Raw genomic sequence first — 14,915 nt, forward strand, 5'->3', positions numbered from 1 at the left:
TGATGTGGAAATGTTGGTCTCTCGAGGGAGCAGTTTCAATGGAATGGTGGAGATGGAAGCTGGATTTTGGATTTTAGTAGACTGAGTAGTTAATGGGAAGTGAGCTAGTAGAGGCAGGGAATATAGACAAGTTTGGGTGGGAAGGAAGGTAGACAAATACAGTATCAGAGCTAATAGAATATATACTTCCAAGACAAGATTGTCTTTTAAGAGAGAAGATACTTGTAATAGGAACAAAGGGTGGGTATGCAGGAGAGAAGATGACGAATAGACCGGGGTCCCTTAAGAGCTGGAAAGGAACCTGGCAGAGCACCGTCAATCACTTGATCCATATTTATACTCCCCACGGGACTTAACCTATCCGAGGCAGCTGGATATTGCTGGATGTAATTACTGGAGAAATTCTGAGAGAGAGTTGGAGAAGGACTGAGATGAAAGGGAACATGTTAAAGAAATGGAGAAACACCACATCAGTAGGAAGACTAAAGGGAGCAGGAGAAGAGGAAGCGGGGAAAGGAGGAGGGTCTGTAGGCAGGCGTTTGACCAAATATTGCCAAGGGACGGATGAGAGTCCTCTTGGATGTTCTGATGGCTCTAAGGATTGCATTTATTTCTCTGGCTGCCGGAAGAGGAACAAAAGCAGCCCTTGATTGTGACATGTCTCATAACTCACCACCATAGCAGGCGAGTCCCCAGATATCCTAGAGCTTCTTATTTTGCATCAATAAATATTTACTGCTGTTGTATCACCTTAGTGATGGCTTTCACCATACATCCTGTCTGAATCTTGGAACAATCTCTTTTGAAAAAAAATTCTTAATACCAGAAATAATCCCGTGGATCAGCCAATTAGGTCTTAAAAATAGAACCTTTGTTAAGAAGCCATTACAATTTCTCTTCTGGTGTTGGGCTCTGTTGTTGATAAATTGCCCCCAGGCTCCTCTCTTAATGTCTTAGGTTAAGACTGTCTCTAGTACATACATACACCAGAAACACAAAGTTTTTTTTTTTTTTTCATTTAAAAATAGATCCAAAGGCAAACATATTTCAAACGGATTTCCTCCTATGGGGAATTCAAAAACTAACACTGGAGAATGAAGGTTAAACTGTCATTTTACGTTTGCACTCAGCAACTGTAATTTCTACTCTCATAGTTTTCCATTTCCTCCACCAAACTCTACTGCCCTGGTGGCTCTAAGCTGGAAGTGGCAGCTTTTGTGAGCATGGGAGACCTCTGTTTTCTGCTTTGAGAAGAAAAAGGACCTCTTACAAGTTTCCTTTCCTTTTCTTTCTTTTCTTCCTCTTTCTCTTTCTTTCTTTTTTTCTTTTGAGAGAAGGGAAAAAGAGAAGATAGTTGAAGGTGAATTTAAAAGTGGTATTTAAATTTAAAATTTCATTCCCTTCAACGATGGAGTACTAGAAGGGCCAGACAGCTGTCCTGGTCCTATGAAATTGCCTTAATTCCTCTTGATGGAGTTAAAGCTAATTTGTTTCCTGGTTTATAATCTTATCACTGAAGAATAGCCCGCATTCATTGAGCACCTAGTAGGTGCCAAATACTGAGGATAAAAGGAGAACAAGCATCAGTCCCTTTCCTAAAAGAGCTCACATTGCAGTGGTGATCACCGTGTAATTGCTGGATTAATCAGCTATTCGGGGGAAGTGGAAGTTGGGAAGAAAAACAACAGTGAGCAGTGGATAGAAAATTTCTCCCTCTTATTCAGGCTCGTGACAAGTAGCTAGCTACCTCCTTAACTTTGCTCTGTGACTGGAGAGAGCAAAATATATTCCTTGCTTTAAAAAAAAAAGTTCCCTAAGGAAAGAACTTTGCCTATAGCTCTGAAGCTAATGCATGTTCCTAAAGCCCAAGGAGTCTTTGCTGACAGGCCAGCTTGCCAATTCAGAACTGAAAAGAGGGTGTGTAAAGGTAAAGATGTGTGTGTGTGTGTGTGTGTGTGTGTGTGTGTGTGTGTGTGTGTGTGTCGGGGAGGCAAGGACAAAGGAAGGAGAAGGGGGAAAACATCAGGGAGGGAGACAGAAGAAGCATTTGTGTAGATGAAGTAATTTTCCTAATTATCTTCAGAGGATCACTATGGGTGAGGCAGGAAACAGACAACACAGAGAACATATGTGATCAAATATGGTGTGTATTAGTTGGTAGTAATGCGAGCTGCTATAACAAACAGCCCCTAATCTCAAATCATTGTTTCTTGTTTGCCCCTGTCACCATCCAATACTGTCATGGGGGAGAGAACACCATCTCACACAGTCCCTCAGGAACACAGGCTTTTCCTATCTTGTAATGTCACTATCTTCAATATGTGGTCCCCGGGTTACTGCAAAAAGGGGCAGAGAGGAGGGAAGGTTGGAACCAGGTCCTGAAGTTGCATATACTCCCCCTGCTTCTGTTCCACTGGATAGAATTCAGACTCGTGGCCCAAAACTAAATGCAAAAGAAACTGGAAAATGTCGTCTTCCTGTATGCCCAGGAGGACAATACATTGTTTTCAGTGAACGTATGGCACTGTCTCTGACATCTGGTCGTGCTTTCAGAAAGCTAAACTTGACAGTGGTAAGAGTCATGTGACAAGTGAGGTCTTGCCCCTGTTGCAGCACTGGCTGCCTGATTCTCAGCATTACTTAGAAGAGTTTGGGTCTATATACTCATTATTTATATCTCGTCTGACTTGAGTGAAGAACATTTTCCAAGTTTCAGATTCCCTGAAGAAACTTAATTTGAAGTGAATAAAGTAAACTGAAGTTTTCTTCTTCTTTTGTTCCTTCTTCCCTTCCTCTCCTCTCTTTTTCCTTCCTTACTTCTTTTCTTCCTTCCTTCCTTTCTTCCTTTTGCCTGCTTGCTTGCTTGCTTGCTTTCTCTCTCTCTCTCTTTCTTTCTTTCTTTCTCTCTCTTTTTTCTTTCTTTCTTTCTCTCTGTCTTTCTCTTTCTTTCTTTCTTTCTCTCTTTCTTTTTTTCTTTCTCTTTCTTCCTTCCTTCCTTCCTTCCTTCCTTTCTTTCTTTCCCTCCCTTCATATTACATATATTTATCATGCCAATTCCATTCAGAAACAGAAAAAACCCTGAATTTTTAAAAGGATCATCACTCCCCATGAATAAGGGAAAATGGCAGGTGGAATCGGATGTACGTTCACTTTAAAGGAGATACCTCCTCCCAGCTCCGACTGTCAGGGTTGACTCAGCTCATCATCAGGTGCCCATCCTGCCCAGCTGTCTGATAGTCAAAGCAGACAACCTCCCCAGTTAGAGGAGCTGTCTGCTTGGATTACAATTACATAGAACTTCCAACAAGTCCCCGTGACATAGGAATCAGCCTTTTGACTTCAGCATTGCTGTAGCGATAACTAAATGAGCAGGGTAGAAAACATAAGGACAAAGAAATCACTCCAAAGTTCCAACGTTATGTAGATGTATTTCCTTCTTTTCCCTAAAAGTTCATTTTCTTAAGAGCTGCAGGCAATGTAATTAAGAAGGAAACCTATCCTCAAAATATAAAACTCTAATAGGCAAGCCACATGCTGTATATTTTTACATCATTGGATTGCTCAGCTAGCTGTCTCTAAGTTTTCAATGGTAGTTACATACTGTCAAAGATTACTTTTAGCAACAATAACAGCTGGCTTTGAAATTAATTTGAAAATGAATATAATTTATAACAGGTACATGTACACGAGGTGAAGTAATTCCTGGCATCCTTCAACTGATACACTATCTTAAAGTTTAGGGCAAAGCATTTAGTATTTGGGAAAATTACACATAAGGTTGTATTTTATGATTTCTTTTTCCCTGGGAGTGCATGAACAAGCATTACAAACATGCTTTATCCACCTGTAAGACCTAGTATTACGGTAGGTAACTGGGGAATACCCCCTACACTAGGAAGAAATCTGCGCAATGAATCAGGCAGGGAACAGCTGGTAGAGAAATCAGAGAGAGAAGCAGAGTAATCTATGGAAGGTATTTGAGTTTGCTATAAACATTTTGCAAGCGCTGGGTGAAAAAGCTAGACCTCTGGGCCTCACAACCAGAGCCCGGCTTGCTGCAGGCCAGAGAAATGGTTTGCAGGAAGTCCACAGCTCAAGAGAAAGAATTACCATTCGAACAGCATGTGGGGAATGTAGTTTCATTCTGACTCCCGGATTGTTTTTGAATCACCCACAAGGCGTCAGTCTTCGGAAGAACTGGCCCCAGGGTTTCTAGAGAGTTTGCCTCTTGAGTGCCCTGACTTTCCACTGCTGCCAACAAGTGCATCACTAGAGGAAAGTAAGGGTATGTCTTTTAAGAATTAAGTCCAGGCTGAGCAGGAAGGAGCCTTCACTTAAGGTACAACGTAAGTGCACTGCGGCGAGTAACTGACAACTTGGCCAAGAAAGGAAGTATGTTTGAGGTTTGGGAAAGTGGGATGTAAGTTTGCTTTCCTTCACCCCCAGATCCACTCGGGCCTCCTATCTTATTTTCCTCTGGGCACTTTTCACTTCACGTCTTTGTGTCATACATCGTTAAAAAACAAAACAAAACAGGTGACTTAAAACAGAATCCCGTCCCCTGCACCCCCGTCCGAGCAAAGGACGAATCTTCCTTGAGCTGGGGCCGCAGTAAACAGGAGAGTTGAGGGAGGGAAAGGAAGGCATAGGAAAGAACACAAACACACAGATTCTGGAGTGAACTCAGGGGGCAAGGTCAGATGAAACCCACAAGTGCAAATGGCAAAGGACCAAAGGTGATAGTGTGTGTGGGAGGCAGGGGCCGCCCAGCTCTGCGACATTCTGCCATGGGAGAAGCCCACTGGAATCAGGCACCTGCTGCTTTGAGGTCGGAGCCTCAGGAGAGGGGCAGGAAGCCTTAAGTGGCTCAGGGAGGGGCGGGAGGACAAGAAGCTGGTCCAGTCAGAAGTGGGGGTTGCATGGCACTACCCACATTCAGGGGCCAAAGGGCCGATTCTCTGCTCCTGAGCTTCAAGCTGATTCTGATTTGAAGCCCCCAGGCTCTGTTCTCCAGTCAAGTGAAATGTAAAAAGCTCTCAACTTTTTTTTCTTTTTTTTAGGCAGGGGCAGTTTAGGCCTGGCTCACCTGTCCTCACCGTGCCCTGGGGACTTGATCCGCATGGCTCGTGCCCACCCTCAGGGGAGTCTTTAGCATCCAAATCTGCGGTCCTAAGAAAGGCTGGCAAAGGTCGGGGTCTGGTGGCGGGGAAGCCATGAGAACTTAAACTTGACAAGAGCAACAGCAACAGAACTCCCCCACACCACGGAACCCATCCAGCCGCAGAGGGGCCCTCTTGCCACTTGGCGGCGCTGTTTGATGCCCCCAGCACAGAGGCTGCCATTCCGACACACGCTCTCCACACGCTGGCCAAACACTGGCCACAGGGCCTTGAAAACGAGTCCTGTCCTCCAGCTTAAGCTCCGTGATGACAGGGGTCAAACTGCCACTTGGAAATTCATGCCTGGATCCTTCTGTGGAATGCCCTCTCTGTCTACCCTCATCCCTTTGGAGCTTAAATCTAAACATGGCCTGTTCTGTTAAGACTCTGAAATGAAAATGAAACAGATAATTGGAATATGAGAGGGTAAGAAAATAACAGTAACCAGCAAGGATAGCCCCCGTGTTCAGTTTTACTTTGCTTGGAGAAGTGAATATTTTTGTCAATTTGTGAGTAAAATGAAGCTGCCCCAGGGCTAGAAGCTCCTTGGGGTGAGGGCTGTGTCACCCACTCTGTGGCCCCCTGTCGGGGCTCAAGCACTGGAGCGAGCTGGGGGCTATGGGACCACGTGGTCTTTAGATTCCTCCTTGGCCTGAGTGCCTGTGGAGCTGGCATTTAATGTGGCTTCAGCATTGACTGAGTCTCCCCTTCCCTGAGGAGGAAGGAAAGGGATGAAGGAAATGGATGCTCGTGTGTATGTCGGGACTTCCAAAGCTCCCTCACGTTACTGTCTTTGCAGAGTTTTTTTCCTCCTCCTGTTCCTCTTATTTTCTAAACTGTGTCTGACTCAATAGATGGAAAAAGAAATGACATCTCAAACACATAAGGTTGAGTGAAAAAAGCCAGGTACAAAAGAATATAGTACCCAAGTCAACCATTGATTAAATTGATTAAACCACTGAAATTAACCATTTGCTAATTTAAAAAAACACAAGTAAAACTCTACTATACATTGTTATGAAGATATAGTTATATAATAAAAGCTAGAAAATGCATGAAAAGGACATACATCAGCATGGAAGTAAGGGAAACAACCAGGTCAGCCTCCACCCAGCCTTTTTTGAGAATTTGCCAGAGGCCAGGCTCCTTAGCTCACTGAGGCCTCTGGAAAGGAAAGGATGGGCTGGGCTGGAGGGAGCATAACTTTTGTTGTCTTTGAAATGAACATGCTAGGAGGGAAGGGTATAGCTCAGTGGTAGAGCGCATGCTCAGCATGCACGAAGTCCTGGGGTCCCCAGTTCCTCTATTGAGAGTAAATAAATAAATAAATAAACTGAATTACTCTCCCCCACCAAAAGGATTAAAAAATAGATTTGAAATGAATATAGCAAAGCGGCAAAATGTTCACAAATTACAAACTGGAGTGGAGTGTCAGTAATTTTCTTTGTGGTGTTCGGTATGTTAGCAATGTTGCATAATTTTTTTTAATTAAAAGAAGAAAACAAAAGCAGTAGCCCAAAGAAACCTGCAAACTTTTAGTTGGAAAGGTCCCCTTCTTTTAATTTCCGTTGATGAAGTGTGTCCCCACCAAGACCTTTAAATGCTGCCCCGAGGGTGGTTCAGTCCTCTTCCTTCTTCTCTATTCCCACTTCCCGGACGGCTGCATCTGGTATTTGCTTTTCAGACCACCACCCTGCTGAGGCATCTGCAGTGTCTGTTCCAGGCCTGCGCCCTTCCCCACACTCCACAGAGACCCCCCAAAGGGTGCATCAAACTCAACTTGCTCAAAATAGAACACTGATCCCCCCTAACTGTTTCTCCCCCAGTTACTTCCTCATCACAGTAAATAAGCATCACCTTTAGAGAGAAAACACGGCCATCTGATTCTTTCTCCAGCACCCTTCTTTCTGTCACTCTCCAGACCAACCATTAGCAAGTCTTATTGGCTCTAACTGGAAAATACACAGCACCCAGCTCCCATCCCAGCCTCCTGCTGCTTCCACCCTGGTCCAGCACCACTGTCTTCGGCCTTCACCACTGACACAGTCGCCTCCCAGTGCTTGTGCAATCTCTTCTCCACGTGGCTTCTTAAAAACCTTCCTAACGAACTCATCTACAAAATAGAAACAGACTCGCACACATAGTAAACAGTCTTATGGTTACCGGGAAAAGGGGGTGGGAAGGGATAAATTTGGGAGTTTGAGATTTGCAAATGTTAGCCACTATATATAAAAATAGATTTAACATAAACCAAGTTTCTTCTGTATAGCACAGGGAACTATATTCAGTATCTTGTAATAACCTTTAATGAAAAAGAATATGGAAATGAATACATGTATGTATATGCATGACTGGGACACTGTGCTGTACACCAGAAATTGACACATTGTGACTGACTATACTTCAATTAAAGCAACAGCAACAAAAACCTTCCCAGGGCTTCCCTGTGCTCAGAACTAAGTAGAAAGATCTTTCCGTGGTCAGAAGAGTGCACACCGCTGGCCAGCTGGGGCCTCCAGCGCCCATCCTTCCCCTGCTCCCTCCCCCACAGTCACCAGGACCTTCTGAGACCTTCTCACTGTTCCTGGATCTGGCCACGAATGCCCCAGGGACCTGGCCTTCAGCCTTGCTCTTTGCTCTGCCTGGACGCCTCTTTATCAGGGTAGTTTTACGGCTCTGCCTCTGTGTCTTCCTTCAGGTCTCGGCTCAGATCTCCTCTATTCAGAGAAACCTCCCTGACCGACCCATCGAACAGAACAGCGCATGGCTTTCTTCCCCCCAGAGCAGCGCCTGGCCCACAGTCAGGCACTCAGCATACAGTCGTTGATATACTGAACTAACAGTACCTCTTGAGCACCAGCTGGTGGCAGGCACTCACAGACACATTCATGCGTTCACTACCCACCGAAGCCCTCTGAGGACTGAAACTCAGAGGGTGCCCACAGGCCCTCATGGGGGCCGATTCCCGAAGTGGAGCTCGAACCCATTTCTTTCCCCCTCTTCTGTCCCCTGCAGCACGCCGCCTGTCTCAAAGAAGGAAAGCAAGAGATCTATGCTCTGTGCTGCCAGGGGTTGTGCTGGTCCCATTTACAAAATTCCTTTGATCTTCACGAATACTCTTGAGAAGTAAACATCATCTCCATTTTAGAGATGAGAAAACGGAACCTTCTGAGAGGTTAAATATTTAGCTTAAAATGACCGGTCTCCTCAGTGATGGAATGTACCCTGGGCTGGCCTCGTCCACAGCCTGTGCTCTCTTAACCACATCCATCCTACTTGCCTGAAAGTTCGATTTTAATTCCCGTAAAAGGCCTTCCCTGCAGCCTGTCAGCATCGTGGGCTTACCAGTCGTCGCTCTGCCTGAATGAGTCCGTCTTGCCTTCTCCCCGCCGCCCCCACCCCCCCTGCTGCTGAGATCTTTCCCCAGAACTTTCACCTTCCACTCATTGCTTATGCCTGATGTGGTCTCTGAGGAGCAATAGTTTTCGTGGGCCACCCAGAAGTTGGACATGAGAAAACAGGTTAGGTCGAAGGGAGCGATGGGGAGAACAGCCAGTGCTCCAAGACAGACGGTGCCCAACTTGCAAATGGGTTTGTTTGCTCGAATGTCTTTGGACGGCTGTCATGTGAAACTCGAAGCACATCTCCCTCTAGAAACAATGTTCCCCATGATGGATAGGGTCGTGGGGCCGTCCGTGAAGCCCTGCGTCATGTAAATGTCCAACCAAGACAGTCCTCCATACTCCCAGAATTATTGACCCTCGCTGGCAAGTCAGCATTAGTCACATCGATTCTGTGGGAAAATAGGATTTTGAGTTCCAAATGGGGACACGGAGAACACTTCTGTTTGCTTTATTCGCCTCGTGCTCCTGGCTCTGTGAGGATTCTCCTTACTGATGCCCCCCAACCCCAGCCAGAATTCAACAGGGCTGGCTGTCGGCCTCCAGTAGAGGAAGGTACTGGGCATTTGAAGGAGGGGGCAGTCAAGGGCTCTGAGAGCAAAAGGGGCTCCCAGAGTAGGGTCCTCTGGCAGGGCTTAGAACCCGGGTATAGTAGTGACCCGAGTTTCCTGGCCCAGAACATATTGAGGGTCCTCTGTGATGTGGTCCAGTGACCTAAGCAGGTGGAGTAAGGACAGAATGTGAACAGTAGGGAGGCAGCTGTCATGCAGAATGGGCGACAGGTGCAGATGTGGGGCTGTTCCCTGTGCACGTCCTGACGTCTTTGGAGAGTACCAACGAAATGGGTGGCAGTGCAGAGTGGTGGAAGGCACCCAGAACAGGAATCAGAAGACCCTGGTCCTTGCCCTGCTCCCTTAACTGGGGACCCTAGGCAACACATAGCCTCTCAGAGTCTTATTTTTCTTTGCCGTTATGTGGGAAAAAAGAATAATCACCCTTCATTCCCAGAGTCATTGTGAGCATCTATTGTGATACGAATATGAAAACACTTTCTCTCTCAGTCAATGCTATGTTAGTATTACCCCTGGTATTGCACAGGAGGCCACGTAGTTTCCAAAAATTAATATTTTTGGCGTTTTGGCACAAAACAACCAAGAGAAAGACATGCACAAACTTCCATCCATCCACTATGTTTTTTAGCACTCCTAGCCACAGGGAATAATCTAGAGGAAGATTTCAGCCTAGACATCCTCTTTGTTCCAGATCTTCTCTATTTCTGGCCACTCCAACTTCGGTACATCCACATCTGCTGGCCACCATTGCCTCGGAACACGCAATGTAGTGCCCTGCTTGGCTGCGAGTTCTTCCTTGAGCAGAATCTACCTTTCCAGCTGCCTGTTTTTTTCTTTGTTGCGCTGCTGGAGAAGAATCAGTACATAGTTCTTTTCAGACGCACAGACATAGAAAACAAACTTATGGTTACCAGAGGGGAAGTGTGGGTGGGGAGGGATAAATTAGGAGTTTGTAATTTGCAGATAGTAATAACTATTATATATAAAATAAACAACAGGGTCCTACTGTCCAGCACAGGGAGCTATATTCAATACCTTGTAATGGCCTATAAGGAAAAAGAATGTGAAAAGGAATATATATGTATATAAATGGATCACTGTGCTGTACACCAGAAATTAAGACAACATTGTAAATTGACTATATTTCAATTAAAAAATACATAGTCCTTTTAGTAAAAAAATCTCCTAATCATAATCAAATAGATCACATTTCAGTTGCAGATTCCTGGAGGAAAGTCAAATCTTTATCCATACTCAACAACTGTAGGAATGTTGAACTGAGATGGATTGTGGTCCAAGACCCCAGACATAGCAAGAAATATTAACAACCCAAGGAGGGTTCCCTCTTTGGAAAGCATTTTTTTCCCTACCAGCGGAATTATTTCTCCCCAGTTGTATGTGGAAAGTAAACACTGGCTTGATTGACTCCTTTTAAATGACTATATTCTGTAGAAGAAGTCAACTTGCTTAGTGCTTTGTCATTTCAACATATGTTCATAAACATATTAATTAGCCACTTTCTCTGTTTTAAAGCCCCAGACTGCATTTTATCTTTTGAAAATTGAAGTCATGGACACAAACCATTTTCAAGTCAGAGAAATGCTAAAAATAATGGTGTCCTGCAGTGTTTATCCAGGACCTTGCCTTTCAGGATCTTGGCACGTGCTACATAATTACCGTACAGCCACCTGCTTTGAGATCAGCTGCTACTAGCTTTCTCTATTTGTCTCTAGACTGCATGAGTCAATACTAGATTTCATTCTAAAACATCCCAGCTGGACAGTGGCGAAGGCAGCGTTTAGAGTGCTGAGTTCTCTCCCACAGCCAGTTCAGATAGTTTTGTATAAGAGGTGAGTTTGGTGGAGGACTGTGGGAAATAACAAACTCATTAGAATTCAGTTAAGTGGGACCTCAGCTTTGTTAATGTTTGAAAAGCAGTAGAATCCTTAGAGAATGTTCCCAAAGTTGTTTTCACATAAAATGCTAGAGTTGCCCACTGTGGGGTGCCAGACTCTTCTCCAGGGTTGGTGAGTTATCTCTTATTCTCTGAAAGCCTCCCTACTTATCTTAAACTAAAAAATTTCACCACCTGCTTTTAGCTTCCTGGGAAAGGTAAGGTATGCTGTAGGAAATTCAACTAAAAATCTAGATTACCCGAAATGCCTTTGTGGTTAAAACAGAGAAACATGGACTGTATATGACAACAGTCTGACTGACTTGAGGATGGTTGGATCCAAACTGTGATGATTTGGGGGTTGGGGGTAGGTGATGGTGAGTTTCCCAAGGATATATCCTTGGTCGCTGTTGTCAACATTTTAATCAACTACATCAGAAAAGATGTAAGAGATGTATGTTTGCATCTGTTACAAAACCAACAACATTCATTGAATTTGCCACCTGAAGTATTCAAAAGTTTGCAGGTGGTCCACTTCGTGGAGACATTATTAGAATTAAGCTACCAAAATTTTTCAATTGGCTAGAGCAATGGCCACATTAACCCTATTGCAGGGTTTTGTTTGACAGAAAACTCATTGCTAATAAGCTGGTTGGTGGGGTTACTAAAAGATACCATATGATTTTAGTCTGTAAAAATAGAGGTATAATATCTAGAATATTGGAAAAGATAAATCTTTTATATTCAGAGCTCTTGAAACATGCATTTAATTTTGGCACAAGTTATTTGATTAGAGATGTAGATAAATTGGGATTCAGATTGGAGTCCAGCAGTGAAGAGCCAGGATGAAGAAAGACTTAAAGTCACAGAGTAGTTTTAAAGAGTAGAAATGTTTCCTTTAACTTGAAAAAGAATGAAGAAACTAATAATTATTTGCAATAGAAAAGGATGTTGGAACATAAACTGTTCAACCAGAAGGATTCAAGCTCATGACAGATGTTCTGACATGATGATATTGGGGTCCTTTCCAACCCTTCTCTTCTAGGAGGTCATGGGGATGCTGCTGGGGGGGGTGTTGCCATTTTGTAAAAGGGTGTTCTTTTAAATTAAAAACAATGTTTTGGAGCTTTGTCATATTTTCTTTAATAATCTAGATCAGGGCTGCCCAATACTTTATTGAGATGTTGGAAATCTTTTCTGCACCATCCAATATGATAGCCACTGGCCACATGTGGCTATTGAGTACCAGAAATTTGCTAGTCCAGTGGAGAAACGGGATTATTATTTCATTTAATTTTAAATTTAATTTAAATACCCACATGGGGCTTATGGTTATGATACTGAGCAGTAGAGGTCACAATATTGTCTTTTTTTGTCCTTATCACCTTGCTAACAGCTTTGGAATTTGGTCTTTTGTCTCTTCCAGATTCATCTAAAAATTGAAAAGCAAATATTTGACAGAATTAATACATAATTTTCAGATTATTTATGTGGACTATTACTTTTTAGATTGCTTGTAGATACTTCCTAAGTTCTATATCCAAGTTTTTCCAATTTCTTTTTATCAAATGACATCTGCTTCTGAACAACTTCCTCCATTTCTTGCATGTTGAAATATATTTTAAAACATTTTATTGAATGAAGGATTCTTTAAATTCTGTAGTGCTTTACAATTTTCAAACGTTTCACACACATGATTTCATATAATTCATAACCCATTTTTCTGTCTACCCCTGTATTGCTCCTCCCCTCTTCCCTCTCCCCACTGGTAACCACTAGTTTGTTCTCTATATCTGTAAGTCTGCTTCTTTTTGGTTTTATTCACTAGTTTGTTCTATTTTTTTAGACTCCACGTATAAGTGATAACCTACAGTATTTGTCTTTCTCTGTCTGACTTATTTCACCTAGCATAATGCCCTCCAAGTCCATCTGTGTTGCTGCAAATGGAAATTTTCATTATTTTTTATGGCTGAGTAGTATTCCATTACACACAGAAATACACACACATACACACACACCACATCTTCTTTATCCATTCATCTGTTGATTGACACTTTGGTGGGTTCCACCTTGGCAATTGTAAGTAATGCTACTATGAACGTTGAGATGTGTGTATCTTTTCGAATTAGTTGTTTTGGGTTTTTTTGGTTTTTTTTTTTTTTGGATATATACCCAGGAATTAAATTGCTGAGTCTTTTGGTAGTTCTATTTTTAGTTTTTGAGAACCCTCCATACTGTTTTCCATAGTGGCTGCACCAATTTACATGCCCACCAATGGTGTACAAGGGTTGTCTTTTCTCCAAATCCTCACTAACATTTGTTATTTATGTTCTTTTTGATGATAGCCATTCTGACCGGTGTGAGGTGATACCTCATTGTGAAATATTACTTGCAGAAATTAACTTCTTTTACAGTACCTATATTTTGCTGCTTGATCTCCAGACAGTGTTTTTCTAGAAGGACCTGCATTAATTGCCTCCAACCCAGTATAAATTGACTTGTATGACATGGTAGGCAACCTCTGAAGGCTTGCCAACAACTTGGCAGGAGGAAATATTTTATGGTTGTATTGTATATTCTCATTTTATTTCAAAAATTTTAAGAAGATAAACATCTTTTTGGATTTAAAGCAAAGTTTATTCTTGGTTTGATACAAATCTTCCTTAACCCACTATTACACTTCAGAATCCATCCAGTTAGATTAGGGAAATAGCCAGTATCTTCTATTTGGAGGAAATCATTAGTATCTTTCTTTTTCTTGAGATGAGGTGTTAGATATGAAATGATGTGTAGTGACAAATGAAAATCACGAATCAAATGTAAGTTATTGCTTTTATTTATTTTCATTATCTTCTTATAGCTGTTTTAAAAGTTTTCATTTTGAGATAATTGTCGATTTATATGAAATTGTAAGAAATAATTCCTTTACCCAGTTCCCCCCCAGTGGTAACACCTTACATAACTGTAATACAGAATCATGGACAGGAAATTAACATGAATACAATCCACTGATCTTACTTGATTTCACCAGTCTACATGACTCATTGGTATGTGTGTGTGTTTAATCCTAGGCAGTTTTATCACACAGGTCGATTCATGTGAGTACCACAATGGCCGAAACAGAACAATTCCCCCACAAAGATCCCTCCTGCAATTCTTTATAGACACAGCCATTCCCCACCCTCCCCACTTCTATAATCCTTATCAACCATTAATTGCTCTCCATCTATATCATTTTATCATTTCAAGAATGTTGTATAAATGGATTCGTACAGTATGTAACTTTTGATTCTGGCTGTTTTTACTCAGCAAAATTTCCTTGAGATCCATCCAAGCCATTGTTTATTATCAGTAGTTCATTTATTTCATTGCTGAGCAGTATTGCACAGTATGGATATAACAGCATTTAACTATTCACTTTTTGAAGGACATTTGGGCTGTTTCCAGCTTTTGCTATTACAAATAAAGTTGCTTTAAACACTTGCAAACAGATTTCTGAGTGAACGTCAATTGTAATTTTTCTGGGATAAATGTCCAAGAGTACAATAGCTGGATCATATGGTAAATATACATGTAGGTTTTTTTTAAAAAGTACTTTATTTATCTTTTATTGTATTATTTAATTACTTTATTTGGGGGGGAGGTAATTAGGTTTGTTTATTTTTAGAGGCGGTACCAGGGATTGAACTCAGGACCTCATGCATGCTAAGCATGCACTCCACCACCTGAGCGCTACCTTCCCCCTAGTCTTTGTCTTTTAATTGTTGAAGTTAGACCATTCACATTTAAATAATTAGGATATGTTACAGCTTAAGAATGTTGGTTTTTTTTTTTTCCCTCTGTTTCTCCTCTCTTGCCTTCCTGTGAGTTATTTGAACATTTTCAGAAT

The 14,915-nt window shown here is 42.3% G+C and overlaps 1 protein-coding gene across 23 annotated transcripts in view; it reads left to right on the forward strand.

Moving 5' to 3' along the window:
* Positions 1-14,915, forward strand: part of SUGCT (succinyl-CoA:glutarate-CoA transferase) — a 622,687-nt gene that overhangs the window by 514,088 nt on the left and 93,684 nt on the right. The window contains exon 14 of one of the 23 annotated variants that reach the window (XM_074367692.1): positions 5,061-5,526. The exons of the other annotated variants lie outside the window; for them this stretch is intronic. Coding sequence (XP_074223793.1) covers positions 5,061-5,152 — 92 coding nt within the window. The 3' untranslated portion in view covers positions 5,153-5,526. Of the gene's footprint in view, positions 1-5,060; positions 5,527-14,915 lie in introns of those variants that run through there. 23 annotated transcript variants of the gene reach the window in all.

This window comes from Camelus bactrianus, chromosome 7 (assembly GCF_048773025.1).
Source record: "Camelus bactrianus isolate YW-2024 breed Bactrian camel chromosome 7, ASM4877302v1, whole genome shotgun sequence".
NCBI classification, from domain to species: Eukaryota; Metazoa; Chordata; class Mammalia; order Artiodactyla; family Camelidae; genus Camelus; species Camelus bactrianus.